The 17,443-nt window shown below is 41.7% G+C and overlaps 1 protein-coding gene across 5 annotated transcripts in view; it reads left to right on the forward strand.

The window, feature by feature from the left end:
• Positions 1 to 17,443, forward strand: part of KATNAL2 (katanin catalytic subunit A1 like 2) — a 29,120-nt gene continuing 11,677 nt past the window's right edge. The window contains exons 1-11 of one of the 5 annotated variants that reach the window (XM_039733364.1): positions 27 to 159; positions 5,968 to 6,120; positions 6,717 to 6,787; positions 7,188 to 7,354; positions 9,382 to 9,421; positions 9,839 to 9,962; positions 10,949 to 11,044; positions 11,565 to 11,663; positions 12,433 to 12,510; positions 15,635 to 15,733; positions 16,317 to 16,380. In XM_039733364.1, the coding sequence (XP_039589298.1) occupies positions 6,723 to 6,787; positions 7,188 to 7,354; positions 9,382 to 9,421; positions 9,839 to 9,962; positions 10,949 to 11,044; positions 11,565 to 11,663; positions 12,433 to 12,510; positions 15,635 to 15,733; positions 16,317 to 16,380 (832 nt within the window). In that variant the 5' untranslated portion in view covers positions 27 to 159; positions 5,968 to 6,120; positions 6,717 to 6,722. The other 4 variants (XM_039733363.1, XM_039733366.1, XM_039733365.1 and 1 more) reach the window with 4 other exon arrangements.

A 17,443-nucleotide genomic window follows, 5' to 3' on the forward strand; every position in this document is an offset into this window, starting at 1 on the left:
GGGGCTTGCCTGTTCCCCCTGGGGTTCGGCGGGGTGCGGGTCCGGGCGCTCGGTGCGTTATTCCCGGCGGTGTTCCCGGTAACATTCCCGGCGGCCCCCCTTGCTGCCATGGAGCTCTCCTGCGAGACGCTGAGAACCACCCACCAGGCGAGAGAAGCGGTGAGAACCGGCGGGGCGGGCGGCTGCGCGTCGCGGTTGCCTTGGCAACGGGGAGCGGGGCGCTGTGCGCATGCGCGGGGGTCGGTGTTGTTATGGCGGCGGGGGCGGCGGCGGGCCCGGTGGGCCATGTTACCTCACAGCCCCTCTCTCTGCGTGGTTCTGGAGCAGTAGGCACGGCCGAAGGGGACAGTCCGTATCCCATCTTTTTTGAAAAAGTCACGGCTGTATTGCCCCACCCCAGGTCGGGTTGGACGGAGCTTGGGGCATCCTGGGGTACTGGAAAGTGCCCCTGGCCATGGCAGGGCTTGGAGCTGGGTGGTCTTCAGGTCACTTCCAATCCAAACCATCCTGTAGTTCAACGATTCTGTGGTTCTTGCTGTAGAAAGCCAAGAAACAGCAAGATTTTGCTGAATTTCATAACCTGTTCTTCTGCTTCCATCTGCTGGTTAAATTACACCAGAGGGAAGAGGCTGCAGGGATGCTGAAAGCCTTTCTCATACAGCTGTTGGGTGCTGTGCATGCACACACCAATCTCTCTTCTTGCTTAAGAATGAAAAGTACAGGATTTTTCACAACAGAGGTGTTTTGGGAGGAGTCCTGAGACTGAGCTTTAGATGTTATACCAACTTCTTGTAGAATCATTGCTCTGATACCCACAAGGATCATCACATTCTTACTCTTGGCTTTGCACAGCACAGCCCCAAAACTCGCACCATGTTCTTGAGAGCATTGTCAAATCACTCCTGGAGCTCTGGCAGCCTTGGACCACTCCTTGGGGGAGCCTGTTGAGTGCCTGGCCACCCTCTGGGGGAAAAACCTTTCCTTGATATCCAGCCTAAAACTGTCCTGACCCAGTTCTATGAAACTCCCTTGGATCCTGTCACTGGTCACCAGAGAGAAGAGCTTGGTGCCTGCCCCTCAATATCCTCTCTTCAGGAAGTGTTAATAGGATAGATATGTTTGCCTAGGAATGGGATCCTCTAGCATGGTCTTCTGAGCCCTAAAGTGAATTCAGACCTCAGCCACTGCAAATGGAGCCTGAAGGTGTGGTATTGAAACAGCATCAACACACAGGAGGAGAGGAGAAAAGGGGACCTGATTCTTAACTTCACCAGTGGGGATTTGCATGGCCTTTCTCCCAAAGATGGTGCTGGATTCTAAGTGCAGAATCATTCGTGGGACTGAGAACTGGAGCTCGAGAGCTCTGTCAGCTGTGCCGCAGGGTTTGGTTTGATGTGCTTTTGCTAAACTGGCTTCTCCATAGCTTTTTGGCAGGATGAATTTGAAAGTATCAATAATTTGGGTATAGAGATGAGGGAGTAGTTTGTGTTTCGCAGAGGAGCAGAAGCTTGGAGCCTCTTTTTCTGATTAATGACTTGAAGAACCACCTGAAGCTGCCAAGAGGATTTTTTCCTTCTTGTTCCTAGTCACAACTTCTTTGGTGAGCTCACTGTATGTCTTTAATTATGAAAGTTCATTGTAATCCTTGAAAAACTTTGGCAACTCTATTGTTTGCAGCAGCCTCGTATTATTTGGAGGAGAGAGGAGGGCAAAGCGCCCTTTCTTTGTCCTGGGAAATTCTATTCAATGGCAGCCAAGTTATACAGTGTTTAAAACTCACCAGTTCCATTTTCTGCTTGTGTTTCTCAGAAAGTACAGTCAGCAAGCCAGACAAGAACTGAACATTCATCCTTCTGAAAAGCCTGTCAAGGATGCAAATATCCAAAGGATTATGGGTGGTGCAAAGCTGTGGGAATACAGGGTGGTGGAGGGAGGGAGGATGAAAACTAGGTGAGCCCATCAAAGCCTCTCTGTCCTGGCACATGGTGCCAGCTTGATTATGAGGAACTCCATATTTGTCAACATCCTGGGATCCCAAGGACAAAGAGGGAAGGGGCTGCGTGTGAGCCACCATCAGTGCTTTCCCTGTGTGACTGCACAGCCACCTGGCTGCTCCTGTCCAAATTCCTGACCAGAGATCCTCCCAACACATCCTGACTGCCCCAGTTGTTTGCCCTTGGAGTGCTTGCACTGAAGCAGAACAGTTCTCATTCCCGAGCTCCCCAGATGATGCCTCACTCTTGTGGATCTTTATTCTTCATCCCAACAAGCATGCAACGTTCATGCAGAATATACAGGGTCAAATGATAATGAAATGTTACTGAGTTAAATTAATCTTTTAGTAGGCACATCAATTTCAGGAAATTGCACAAGAGGCTTGGTTGATTTAGAATGTAAATGCGTTTTAGTGAAAGGTGTGGAAATGACTAAACAAACAATTGCACCTAAGATGCAGAACTCTATTAGAGTTTAATTCAAAATGACTAAAAAAATGGAATATGTGCCACTCTTTTGTTAAGCTAGAAATAAAGAAAATAACAGTGTAAGTGTTGAAGCTAATTAGTGACATGCTCAACTATTTAGTTTTTAAAACAAGATCACGTTTAAGTGCCTTAAGGTTTTATTAATTTCATGGACCCCAAAACCCCCTATAGTAATTGAAAATTTAATTACACATGTTTTTCTGTTCTTTTAAGAAAGGAAGCTTATTAAACTTTAAACATTTAAACATCTATTGAAATACCAGTGGCTATAAACAACATGCAATTCTAAATACTAATTAAACAGGAAGGCTAGATCACTATAAAGCTAAACTGAATTTTAAGTAACTTTGCACTTGCAAGTACTCCTGGTTTTTCATGCTGTGTGAGGTTTGCCATTTCCTCCCTAAGCACAGCAGAAGCCTTGGGCAGTGTTAGTGTCTGCCTGGACTGTGGCAGGGAGCTTTTTTTGGACATAAGTGCAGTGGGTCAGTCCTAGAGGACAAACTGGAGCTGAGGACAGCAGATCAGGGCGAGCACAGAGCTCCTTTGAGGGGACAGATAAAGCTGCTGGTGACACTAATACAGACAGAGGCTCATCTGCCTCGTGGAAAGAGTGTGTGCTAAAATAATGGTGAAATAAGAATGTGCTAAAATAGTGGCTAAAATAATGGTGAAATGCAGGAAAGGATTGGTGGGGCTGCTCAGGCAATAATCCCTATGCCACTGGTTCACCAGATTCATGACCTGGTAACAGATGCATGTTGAGAGATCGTTTCAAAAGATTTTTCTTTGGTTTATAGAACATACACAGAACTGAGCTACCAGAGTTGTCTTGGTTCTGTTTTTCAGGTCCATCCTAATATAAGTCATTGTCAGTTGATTGTTGTTTGCATTCTTCTTAACAGTGGTTAAAGACAGAATTAACCTCTCAGTCTAAACTCTCTTCTCATTTTTAGATGGGGCTCTTTTGGGATGTAAAGGTTCATTTTTCCCTCTGTTTGGTCAGCACAAGCAGAAGAACATTGCTGTGTCAACGTTGAAGTAGGTGGTTCACGCATAGACACAATGTTATCCTACCCCCAAAGCAAGTCTGTACTTAAATTATTTGAGGTGTTGCCAATCACTCTACCACTATTTATACCAGAATTTAAAATGCTTTGGGGATTTCAGAAGTAACAAAAGGGGATGAACAGCAGCAGATGACATGCCAGAACACAAATTCTTTTCAAGGAAAGTTCCAGCCATGGATCATGAACCCTGTCAGTCCATCAGGCAGAGGTAATTCCTCTCTTGTCAGAATATCCATGTTTATTACATGAAACACTTGATGTGTTTGTCTTCTGTGGTGGCCACTCTATTTGCATACTGTATTTTAAATATTCAGAGGTAGCTGTAACCTTGCCCTTTCGTACATTAACCAACACAACAGTTAATCTTTCTCAGCATAAAACTTCAGGAGCAGTTGCATTTCAAAGGATGTACAGATGGGATTCTCAGCAAGTAAGGACTCCAGCTTCCTTCTTGCATCTCCAGATGTGTTTCAGAATTCCAGGTCATCCAGGAGAAATGGTAAAGGGGCAACAATTGCAACAATTCAAAATATGTTATCCAAGCACCAGCATATCAAAAGATTAAGAAGGAAAAGACTCTTTAATCTCAAAGTGTGTATGTTCTCTCTTTGCACATGGCAATCCTCAGAACTGGTTCATTTCTTGCTGCAGCACCTCCTAGGAACCAATCTGCTTCACTCAAGAGTTACCAGTCTAAAAACATTTACACAACACTCCTTTCTCCCCAAAATGGTTCGAAAAATTAGCTTTGTACCACCAGTGAAGTGGTATTGTAACTTCTTTTGGAAACACTTTCTCAAGCGGGTATCAAAGGTAGAAAGGGGGTTTGATTTTTTCCGTTTTCCCCAGCCAGTTTTAGCCTTCTTTCTGGAAAACATGAATGAACATTCTACGAATCTTATTTGCAATATGTGCAATGCCAGTTCGCTTTGACTCTGCGGGAAACGTGAAGAGCAAACCCCAGCTCTTCCTTAGTCCTGACACTAGATGGCCCCACGACTGAAGCAAACATCCCGGGAAATACCTGCTGGACTGGGATACTTTTCCCCAGTTCTATCCAGTACATTTTACAGGCTGGCAGATTTTATTTTAAAATAAAACAATAGCTGATGATGCTCTCTCAAGTGTTGATATTAGCAGTGGAATGCTGTGTGGTACCCAACACTGTGTGCAGAGCAGAGGGAGGTCTAACCTTGCAAAGGAATGGTGTGTAAAGAGGTAAATTGGTTTTGCACCACCCAAAAAAACACCTTTGATTTTTGGAATGAGTGATTCTCTACTACCAGAAGTGTGCTATGGTTGTTCTCTCTTCCAAGAGACCAGAGAGAATAATGGTCTTTATGTACATATATTTCTTTTGCACATCTTGTGGGGTTTAAAAACTTCAGCCTTGGTCAGTAGTAGTTCCTTGGCATCTTTGTGTGCCAGGCACAGGCAGGGACCAGCCCAGCTCCTTGATACAGGTGGTGGGGCTCTGTCTGCAGCATGAAGAGGACAGAAATCTGCATTTGTCACCTGCACTCAGGGGGTGACACTTGGGCTGGGCTTTTCCTTGAGCAGGGATGAGGATGCTGTGTCACTATAGGACATGAAAAAACACAACACGAACATGCTGCTGTATGGGGAAAGGGAAGTTTGTTTTCTGTCTCCAATATTTATAGATTTCCAAATGTGACAGTAGATGAGAGGGTGAAAGTGCCATCTCTCCAATGACACTAGACAAACCAACAGTCCATCAAATTCCTCCTTCTCCATAAAAGAATGCAAAACAATAAGTTATTTACAGAAAGTGTGTGAGAAAGATTGTTACAAGAATGTAAACATCAGAAGGCTTAGAAAATCTTAAAAATCAAAACAACAGATGCTGTTCAGTTGGGATAGAAGGGAGGTAAGCTGGGGATGGAAGCAGGAGCCTGTGTAGCTTTACTGTGCAGTGTGATCAGAGGTGTGTGTGTGCTGTGCAATCAACAGAAATTGTTGCTATTTCCCCATCCATTAAGTGCCACTCCCTCCTGTTCACACTGGGTCCTCACAAGTAATCACAGAATCAGAGGAAAGACGCAATACCTCAAGTTGGGGGGACACATGAGGATCATCGAGTCCAAATCTCAATGCCTCCCAGCCTAAAAGAGAAGGGAAGTCATTAATTTATCTAAAGGTGTGTTTGGCCATACCTACTTTCACTGTGGTGACAGTTTCAAGTCCCAGTGGGGCAGACCAAAGGCAATGTGCTGATTTCTAGAGCTTTCATTGTAACATCTTCTGTTATGACCCAGAAATCTCAGAAGTTTTCTGCAGACACTGAGCATATATGGCATGTTTCATCAGAGAAAGGCTTTATTCCATCATCCTGCATGATTCTGTTTCCACTGTGCCTTTTCCTCTACTTGATATTGCATCTGATACTTTCTCAGATGAAGCTTCACTGAATGAAGAAGAGGATGTTTTATGCTGCCTTGTTTTTATTGCTGAGCAATTTGTGAATGACTTTGGGTTCTCCACTCTGTGCCAAGACATCCTTGAGACTGACTCCATGTTGAATTTCTCCATGTTGACTCCCGATTTTGGTCAGTCCTATGTGAAAATTGTGCAAGTTTGGTGTTGTCCCAACCCATTAATTCTTCCAGTGTGTGTGTTTCCTTTGTTGTGTTTATATATCAAGGCCTGTGAAATGGGAGGTGTCAGCAAGTGTTAGAGCTGGTCTTTGCAGCAGGGTCACAGATTCCAGACCTGTTCCCCAGCCCCCCTTCTCCAGGCACTCAGAGAACAGGTTTCTGGTTGCAAGGAAAGGACAGGATGGAGCACAAGGTTTCCTTGCACAGTCCCTGAAGCACTGAGGTCTGCAAGAGTCCTGCCCTGAAATTCACAGCAGTCTGAACATGTTGGGAGCCATAACCATAGTAAGGGAAGTGAGTTATTTGTTCAACCCTAAAATGATTTTCTCTTCTCTAGGAAAACGTTTCTACCCATCCAGTAGCCCTGATAATGTGTAAGAAAAATTAGATTGAAAACCACTTTCCTTGTGTTTATTAACAGTGAGTTGTTTTACAGTTCTTACATGCTGTTGTGTTAATTTGTTTGTTTCCAGAGGCTACATTTAGATGTTGTTAACAGCAATAAAGAGAATATTACATTTGATCTAGAGTTCTGTCTTAATTCACAGGAGGAGATGCGAACAGAAGCTCGTCGGAAAAATCTCCTCATTCTAATTTTGCACTATTTAATCGAGGAAGGGTATGTTTTTTAAATAAAAGCACTCTATCCTTGTGGGATTGTGTGTATCTGACCTGTTGCACTGCATCTTTCTGTCCTCTGTTGGCTGAATGGACAGTGTGGGCCTTTGGGTTGATGTGAGGAAGTGTAAACTACTATGAGGTATCCTCACAGTTTGCTTTGCTAAATTGTTTCAGTTTCTGAAACAAAAAAAAAATCCCTATATAATTTAAGAATACTTTAGATTAACCAACAAAGCTTATTAAAATAGAGTTCATACTTCTATAAAAATAGGACTGTGGACAGGTTAAAGACACCATATGCTTACTAGTGCCATTGTTTGCTTCTTCTCTCAGAAATCAGAGTAAGATGATGACTCTCAGTTTTTTGATCCTTGTTTGTTTTGTTTTTAAATTGCCAGATATGTTGATGCTGCAAATGCATTGGAACGAGAGACAAAATTATGTTTACGTGGCTTTGAAGTTTGTGACAACGTTGATCTTGAGACAATTTTGATGGAATATGAAAGCTACTATTTTGTAAAATTTCAAAAGTATCCTAAAATTACCAAAAAGGTCCTCGACACTGGTATGTGGCTCTGTTCCAAAAACAAATCTTTTGTTTCCAAAGTCTAAAACGTGTATTTCCTTGCTATGCTTACAGCCCTTGTCATGTATGTCAGCATTTAATGTTCCAATCCTTACAGTTACTGATCTGAAGTTCTGGCACACAAGACACCAGAATTGAGAGAGGTGGCTTTGAGCCCTTCTCTTTTTCCTTCTTTCTTTATATAAAGGAACTAGAAGGTGGCCTTTTTCTGTTTTTGAAATCTGCTTTGATATTGGAAAATGTCAGCTAAGCACAAAGCATTATGGCAAAGATATATTTATCCACTTTCTTCTCATGGGGAGAGAATAGTGGATGAATGATACAGAATAAGGCAAATCAGAATATAAGCATTTTGTTATAACCCTGAGAGCCTGAAGGGTTTTGCACTTGAGCACAAAATGTAATTTGGAGAAGCCATAATAACAACTGTATGAGAATAAGTCATGAAGAGCTTGAAGAATCTAGGTTTGGATTAGACTTAGGAAAATCAGGAAAAATTTCTTCATGAGAAGGGTTGTCAAACCCTGGCACAGGCTGCTCAAGGAAGTGGTGGAGCAATATCCCTTTAAGGGTTCAAAACACATGTGGGTGTGGGACATGGGTCAGTGGTGGCCACTGCAGGAGTGATAGGACTAGATGGTCTTAGAGGTGTTTTCCAGCTTAAAGAGTTTAGTAATTATTGCCTTGAAAAAGGCATGTACATCTAGAACATATGGATTGGTGTTAATAGAAGGAAGAAGAACTGCCCTGCAGGACAAAACAAAAAGGATTTCTTATGAGGCAAGAGTGAAAAAATATTATAAAGCATTTTTTTCACATCATGGTCAAACAGAGCAGTAGACAAGACTGAATCCATGATCTAAGTAAAAAAGAATTCCTAAAAAGCCACTCTTGGACATTTAAAAGCTCTCATTATGCATTTTTTGGTCAGTAAAGCTTCTCAGGCATGGAGTGGTCTGCTCTTACCTAAGCTCAGATTTGTGACCATGCTGTCAGGGAAGCATCATTCTTTTTCCCTAAAGCATAAGCAGCCTCTTCTCCTGCAGTGCACACAGCATTCACCATGCCCTAATTGTGCACGTTGCCAGACTTGGATATCTAAATAAAATCCTTGGTGTGGTGCTGCTTCCTACTGAATTCTTTACAGCATTCTTGGCAAGTCCTACAGTAAAAAGTTGGTCACTTCCATGCTGAATTCCTGTTGGAAATGTGTTATATATACCCACAAGGTTACAGGTTGCTCCGTGGGCTCTGCTGCCCCTAAACACACCATGTCCCCAAGCTCCTTCAGGGAAAGAGCTGTTTGGGAAGGATTATTTTATTGTGTGGGAATCATGAGTGGATGGAAGAGCATTTTACAGAGGACGCTGAAAGGAGAGGTGTTTTGGAACAACCAGGGGCATGCTGGTAGCATACAAACCCTTGGCTTTATGAGTTCACATCTGGGCTTTGCGAGTTTGACATTTTGTGAAAAAAAGCTCTCCTTTGACAGAAATTGCTTAAAATTACATAAATGCAAAAGACAGCATAGTTTGATAAACACTATTGTAAAGTGAGGTTTATTCTGTCTTGTTATGTTGAACTTGATTCCCCTTCAGAGTAGTAAGGCAAATTCATATTTCCCAATTCAGCAATGAAAAAATTATTAGCATTAAATAAACATTCTGTGTGATATATTAAATTATTGTCCTTAATCTAATTTCTGGTGGTGTCCATTTTACTGTGAACATGAAACTGGTTTTAAAATGTAAGCAGAGAAACCAAAGACTGAATGAGCTAAAATGTAAAAACCTTGAAGCAAAAGCACTCTCACCAATATCAGTTTATTTTCAGTAAGTTTTTGCAAGCTTGCAGTGCTTATACTCCTGCTGTTCCTGTTTATGCATTATTGTTTCCAAGGTCATTATTGTGTGCTTAAGAATATTTTTAAAGGGAAAAAAAGGTTCAAGTTGCCCTTTTTAGATCCTTAATTATTTTCCATTTTAATATTAATTTTGCATCCGCAGAAAATAAACAACAGCTGAGAAGTGGAGGAAGAGCAAGAAGGTGAGATATATGTGTGGGGTGTTTCTGTGGGCAGAAAATTTTCCTAGGAAAAGCAAATATGCACTGTGGTTAAGATAATCACTCCTCTGTGATACCAGAGGAGTACCAAAGCCTAGAGCCATGCTCCTGACTGTGTGGTGCGTTTTTCCTATATGTTCCAGAGGAAACTAGAGACTTGTTTCCCAGATGGAGAGGCAGACAATTTACAGAGCTTCAGCAGTGTGGGTAAAGTGGGGTGGGGTTTTTGAAAAAAGTAAGCATTGAACTCTGCTGTGATTGAAATTAACGCCTTAACTTCAGTGGAAGCAAAGTTAGCCTAAACCTACTTTGTTTGAAAGGTGTGGGTTTTAGTCTTTTGGTATTTTGAAGAAAAAAAAAATGTTAGGGAAGTCTTGATTTTTTTTTTCTTTATTCTAGGACAGCAGTTTCTTCTCAGAATGTACCAAGAGTCAAACAACAGACAGTGCAACGATCAGCATCAAAAACTTCACCTGGGAATACAGGAGAACCTAAATCCTCCACCAAGGACAGCCCCAGACAGGTTTAAACATGTTTTATCTTGGCAGTAGTACAGTTGAAATTCATGGGATTTTGTCTGGGGTGTCTGTAGGCAGCAAGAGGGTGGGAGTTACACAAGTAATAATTGTGCAACTAATGGGTTTTACTGATTTTGTCACTTAAGGATTATAGGTGCAAGACTTTGAGAGAATTTTTGGCCATGAGTTTGGGGGCAGTCACAGGCAAAAATTAGAGGGAAAGGAGGCATATAATCCAACATATACTGAAAGCAATCAGAGGTGGTTTTTTTTTTTTTCCATTAATATCAGTATATTAATCCTTTAGTGCCAGAAAACAAAAACAAATAAAGAATGAAGTGGTGTCAGCTGTAAACCTCTTCACAGTGCATAAGTTGTTTGAGACTGGGGGAGTAATTTGGGTCTGTAATATTTAGGTTTGAGAGTCTCATTTTGGTGAGATTGCTGTGAAATCAACTTTATTATCATCCCTTTACAGAGGGTGGGTAGGAACAGCAGGTTGGTGGGCAAGCACTGTGTCTGTTGCAGCCTTTTTCTAAAGGGCCTGGCTATATTTCTGAATCAAAAGGAGCTCTTCTCTGACCTATTGCTACCCCTAAAAATACACCAAAACTTTGCCTTTTGGATTTTACAGCAGTAACTGCTGTGAAGTGAATACATAATCCTAAAATAGCTCCTCATTTCTGAGTTGACATGCTGTGCCTTTTACTTGGCCTGTCATTTCCACTGTTTGTAAGAGTTTCTTCTTATGTAAAATGCAGTTTCCTGCTCAGTACATGGAATAACTTCACTGCTGAGCTCCAGAGCTGTGGCTTTCACTGCTGTCACCAGTCAGGTGAAGTGCAATTAAATCTACAGTGATGTTTAAATGATTTATTTCTCTTGGAGCATCATCTGGGCCTGTGTGAAGAGAAGGAATGGTACCTATCATGTAACACCTTCAATCCGTTTACTTGGCAACACATTTGTTTTAAATGGCATTTTTCTTCAGGATAGTGATGGTGTAGATACTCTGGATCAATCTGATTTTGGTTTAAGCATCTCAGGAATCAGCAAAACTGGAGGAGACAGCTCTCACCCAAGAAAGGTTGGTGGAAATCTGGTATGTGGTTTCTCAGAGGAATATGTATGTGGAAAAAAAAAAGCACAGAGGTTTTCAAAAATATAGAATGGTAGGGGGTTTTGTCTGTTTTTATATAAAATGTTTCTGTATAGTCAGCTGAAAAGTTAGTTTTATAATTTTGTATTAAAAAAATTTATAATTCTTTGCATAGAAGGTACTTTTTGCATTAAATACTATTTCAGACATACTCAGAGAGGAATATTTATTTTTTAAAGCCCAATGGTAAATAACTAAAATTGAAGATACATCTAAAATTCCTGAATGAGATCATGAAAGGGTCTGCAATTAAATTATTGAATTGACTGAGTTATGTGTTCTATCCCCATTGCTGCCACGGTTGTTGGGGTCAATTTTTGCCATAATTAGGACTGTATATGCATTAAGGAAACACACTGTTGTAATAGCAAGAAAAATTTGGTCCAGCGTATTTTTAAGAGTGCTACCACCATGGTAAAGCCCACAGCAACATTTTTTTCTCCTTTAGCGCCAAGTAGTTGACTGCTGCAAGATGATTTATGATGCTGTCAGGTTGTCACGAGATGGAATTCCCTTGAACAGCCTTAATTGTGATCCAGATCCATCAGTAAGTGTTTCTGTTCATATTTCCATCCAGTCAATGTGAGCTTGAGTTCTGCACAACCAGGAGCAAAACAAAATAGTGCAACTACTTGGTTTTGTTCCCAAATGCTAAAAAAGGCCTTGGATTTCTGAGAGGTGTATTTCTGTCTTGAAGGGACAGCCATACTTGATAGTGGTCTAATTTGATGAGAGTTTATTCTGGACATGAAAGCAGGCAAAAAGTAAAAATGAGGCCTTAGGATGAAAAAAAAACACAAATTCAGACACCTGCAGAACTTCTGGGGGTGAAATCCTGGTTCCTTTCAGCTCAGTATGTCTCTAGCATTTGCCTCAGCTAAGACAACAACAGAATTTTCATGGTTGACATAAATTTTGTGTAAACACTCCAGACACAAGCCAGAACTTCTCAAATAGTGCATCCAGCTTTCATGGTGCTTGTCTGCCTGGCAACTTGCTGCACTGTAAGAAACTATCCAAAAAGAGAGTGTGAAAAACAGTTACATTTTTCACTCCTCTTAATCTATGTAGGTCATATTTAGCACTGTAAGTGCAATTAGAAAGCTGCTCATTTTAATGTTGATTAGGGTTAGATACTGTCAGAGGAAAATATGACAGTGCAAATATGGTTTACTTTAAAATTTGTATTATTACACATATTTCTGCAAATTCAAAAGTTTATATTATTACAATGTATCAGTTTTTTTAAAAAAATACATAATAGTTTGTCTAAAGGTACTTGCAGTCTGACAAAAATCTACGTTTTTCTCTTTTAGGAACGATTATTGAAACCTGTTAGTGCTTTTATTGGCATGACTGGTGAGATGAGGGAACTTGCAATGGTTGTAAGCAAAGTAAGAGCAGATCTCCATGTCATTTGTAGAGAGATGTTGGTTATCTTTGCATCTGGGAATGCTGTTTGTTTCTTTTTACTGTCACTGATAGTGCTCATTCTTGAATGTGCAAGTTATTTTTCTGTCCACATAGCTCCCCAAAAAGTCATTTCTTAACATGTAATGATGTTTCTTTCTGATGCACAGTGGGAGGAAATAATTAAGAACATTCCTTTCTAATGTGGAACAGGTAATTCAATCATGCTGTGCAGACTGTCATGGCTTTTCTCTTTGCTACAGAAAAAGTGCAATACTTCATTGGAAAGAGAGATTTAAATATATTAGCTAAAACCAGCTATTATCTAATGTTTTATCTCGCTGTGATCAGATGGTGCGAGAAATCAATTCCACCCTTCAGGTGCAGTTTCCATTCCAGGCACAGGGCTGTAGTCAGTGTGGGCAGTGTGCCAGTATCACAGCACTATCTGAATTCTGAATGTATCTACTAGAGAGCATCTACCAAAATTACTATTAAACCCTGGTATTCCTGCATGGTTTAGAATAAAAAAATCATTTAGGCTGGAAAAGCCATCTAAGGTCATCAGGTCAGCACTGCCAAGGCCAGCACTGACCCATGTCCCCAAGTGCCACATCAACTTGGCTTTTAAACTCCAGGGATGAGGATTCCACCACTGCCTTGGGCAGCTGTGCCAAGGCTTGATAAACCTTTCCATGAAGGAATTGCTCCTGAGGTACACCCTGAGCCTGCCCTGGCCCAGCCTGAGGCCGTTCCCTCTCCTCCTGTCCCTGTTCCCTGGAGCACAGCCCGCCCCCCCGGCTGTCCCCTCCTGGCAGGAGCTGTGCAGAGCCACAAGGTCCCTCCTGAGCCTCCTTTTCTCCAGGCTCAGCCCCTTCCCAGCTCCCTCAGCCTCTCCTGGGGCTCCAGCCCCTTCCCAGCTCCATTCCCTGCCCTGGACACGCTCCAGCCCCTCAGTGTCTCTCTTGTGCTGAGGGCCCAGAGCTGTCCCAGCACTGGAGGTGCCTCAGCAGGGCCAGCACAGGGACGGGCCCTGCCCTGGGGCTGTGTCACAGCCTGGCTGGGACATTGGCCTAGCACTTGTCCTGTGCCTTGCTTTGTGCACGTTCTGCACTCCCTGAGCATTCTCAGGCGGTGCAGTGGGGAGATGCTGGAACTGCTGGCTCTGCAAGCAGTGCCCTCATCCCAGCACTGCCAGAGCAGCATCAACAATGCACCATATCCCAGGGCAGACTTGGGCATTCCTCCAGGATGGGCAGCTTGACCCCTGGAGGGAGCCACAGCCTTGTCAGCAGCATTTCGTGTCACTCCTGGGTTGAGGTGTAGCCTGACAAACAGGCCCTGGTCTGCTGGGGATCTGTGGCTGCACAGGCACAAATGCGTCCGCCGCTTTTGGATGAGTCACTCGTCAAAAAGGATTCACAGCGCCACAGTGTTTGGTAGTGTTGTGACTTTCTGGATACAAATATCATGAGTGGTGTCAGCTTGAGGAAACTTGCTTATAATCGTCTTTCTAAAAAGCTTGTAAGACTTTTGCTGACTGATTTTTATATCTGTGTATGGCCCAAGCTCTTGGTCCACAAGTTTTGTATTTGACGTTTAGTAGAACTTAAGAAATGTCTCAGGAAATTTCCAACCTTAAAGTAAGAAAATTCTCATTTGTTTCAATTCCTGTCTGGTCGTTTATTTATGGTAGACCTTTAAAATAATGTTGTTCTTGCTGCTACATTAACAAAAAAAGCAATAAAAAAATTGCTTTTATTTGTTATGGTGTGTTTTTTGAATTGTGCTCCATTATGGTATGTTCCTAGTTGCTATGGTAATCAACACTGTATAAATCAATACAAATAAATAGCATGTTATATCTATTTCATAACACAATCTGATTTAATTTGGAAACAGTTATGTAAGTCTCTACTTACTGGCAGAAATCTGATTCATCTTAATTCACTGTTAATAGACAGGGAAAGTATAATCTATTCTATATAAATAATTTTTTCTAATTGTATTAACTTTTCCCCTTGGATACAATCATGTAATTTTTCTTCAGTCTGTGTGGACTATTTTTGTTGGAAAGCAGAATTTATCCTGAGTATTTGTAACAAGGATGTGATTTTTTGCAGAACAATTAGCCCCTGGAACACAAAACCACAAAATATTATGAAGGCAAATGGAAAGATTCATAGAAGATTTAGAAAGTTTGATGAATTAAATGAAATTAATTCAGTGAGTGTTTCAGGGCATAGACTAATTACCATCTATCTGTTGATAGATTCTTAGGGGAAAAATTTCTTCCTGTTGCAGAGTTTCTCACAGCTTTTCTTGTAGCATATAAAATCTTGCATAGAGTGGAGTAAATAGAAATTTTTCACTGTTACTTACAACACAAGAAATAACATAAATAATAGGTACTAACATTATAATATGCAATAACATAAGTAATAGGTGCAGCCATAAAGTTACTGAGCATCAAGTTTAAAAAAACCCAAAAGGTAAGTAACAGGTCTAGTCATAAAGTTACTAAGCATCATGTTCAAAAAAAAAAAAATTTTTTACATTGCACATGAGTGAGCTGTGGAACTTGTGACTATAAAATAAACATGTTTAAAAGAGGTGAGAAAAATTCACTGAAGAATGAGTGTCAAAAGGTGTTTCAGTTCAAAGATTCAGATGTAATTTGAATTGCTGAATTCCATTGGTGGGTGTAAACTTGAACCAACGCGTCACTGTTATTACTTTTACTTCTTTTTTTAAACATCCAACACTTGCAGCAATAGAGACAAAATATTAGGGTTGGTGAACCTTTGTATCACAGTTGCTTTTGATATGTTTTTTGGTTCCTAAATCAAAGCAACAGAAAACAGACCTGAGGAAGATCTGCTCAGCATCTGCATTTGCTAGGAATACATTGGGGAAACTGGAGGGGAAGTGATTGCTGTGTAAGCTTCCCTCCTGGGAGGTCCCTGGTACCTAGGGTTAAACAATAATACAGCCTGTATCACTTAACAGCACCACTCTTTTATCCCTGAGTTGATCCTTTTACTTTGCCAGGGGTCATTATCCGACTGCAGCAGGAGTTTCGCTAACAAGATGTGATGTGTGTTGCAGGACATTTATCTCCATAAGCCAAATGTGAAGTGGGATGATATTATAGGACTGGATGCAGCTAAAAGGCTGGTCAAGGAAGCAGTTGTTTACCCCATAAAGGTAAGGTGCTAAATAGTTCTGACAAAACCAGTGTTGGGCTTGTTAGCTTGTTTCCTTGCAATTACAGTGGTGTTTTAAGGTTCTCAGTATTTTTTTTTCTCAGTATCTGCTTTTGTAGGCCATTTGTGTCAGAACTCTTGGTGTTCCTGTTTCATGCCAGAACTATTCCTGTTCTATCTGAAATGACACTTGCATTCTACTACAGGAAAATTACCTTTCCATATTAATATTGTATGACCTAGGTCGAATTCTTTGGCACCTTTGGCATTGTAAGAAGTGTTGGATTTGGCCTATATTAATTCTATGAAAAATGACTTACAGAAGAGAATGTCATATCAATTGCACTTGAAAAAAAAAAAACCAACCAAAAACACTGAAAGCAGATTTCAAATAATAAATACAGCATTTTTCTCAGTACTCAGATCATACATGTCACATTGTTTTGGTGTAGTTTTATGCCTCTCTTCAAATTTCTTAGGTCTCTTGAATGTGCTAGCAGCAATGAAGGTGAGGACTACAATCCCTTGCAGTTTCTTTTAGATGATACATTTTTAATCCCTGGATTACTTTTCTGCTTCTGCAGTATCCAGAGCTGTTCACTGGCATTCTGTCCCCTTGGAAAGGATTATTGCTCTATGGACCACCAGGTATGGAGAGCTTTTTTCCACACCTTTGTGTTTGTCACTGCTTCTTGTTTTCTCTTGTGGATAAATCAGCAATGTTAATTAGATCAGATTGTTGAAAAAGAACATGTTCTGTACATAAATTAAAAGGAGAGGATGTTGGATGGTTATGTCTATCTCTGACAGTCAAACCTGGCCTTTCTTGTGAGCCTTGGCTATTTTTATATACAAATCTTCCAGGAACTTACAGTACTTACAGTGCTTCCAGTACTTACACTAACAATTCAGGAGAATGAAAACTCAGATCTCTGTTTTTACTCAGCTTGGACCATTTTAATCAAGTTTGGCATGAACCTATGATATGTCAATAAATCTGCCATGGACTTACCTCCACAGTTAAAAGTTTCTTCCGCTTTTAGGGGTTGTTTTGGGACTGGGGTGGAGGCTTTGTCTTCTTCCAGCTGGCTTTTTTCCTTGTTGGTGCAGCTTCCCTGCCCTCTTTGCCCCACTTTGACACCAGGATGTGGCTAGAAGGGGGCAGAAGGCACAAGAACCACCTGAGTCAGGTTGCAAAGCCTCTCTCTGCAATGAAATACAGTTTTTCCCTGTGAATGTTTAGGTGTTCCTGCCACAGAAGGCATCTGACCATTTCAGCATGCACTACTTCAAGATTTGGAGAATCTGCATTTACAGTTCTGTATTACCTGAGTTTCTCCAAATGATCCTGAAAGGGCCACAAAATATTCTGAGGGCTGGAGCCCCTCTGCTCTGGAGGCAGCCTGGCACAGCTGGGGCTGCTCCCCTGCACAAGAGAAGGCTGCAGGGACACCTGAGAGCCCCTGCCAGGGCCTGCAGGGGCTCCAGGAGAGCTGCCCAGGCACTGGGGACAAGGCCTGCAGGGACAGCACACTGCCCATGGCTGCACTGCCACAGGGCAGGCACAGATTTTGGGATCTTGGGCAGGAATTGGTGTCTGGGAGGGTGGGCAGGCCCTGGCCCAGGGTGCCCAGAGCAGCTGTGGCTGCCCCTGCATCCCTGGCAGTGCCCAAGGCCAGGACTGGGAACAACCTGGGATAGTGGAAGATGT

Source organism: Passer montanus, unplaced genomic scaffold (genome assembly GCF_014805655.1).
Source record: "Passer montanus isolate IOZ18808 unplaced genomic scaffold, ASM1480565v1 scaffold86, whole genome shotgun sequence".
Lineage (NCBI taxonomy): Eukaryota > Metazoa > Chordata > Aves > Passeriformes > Passeridae > Passer > Passer montanus.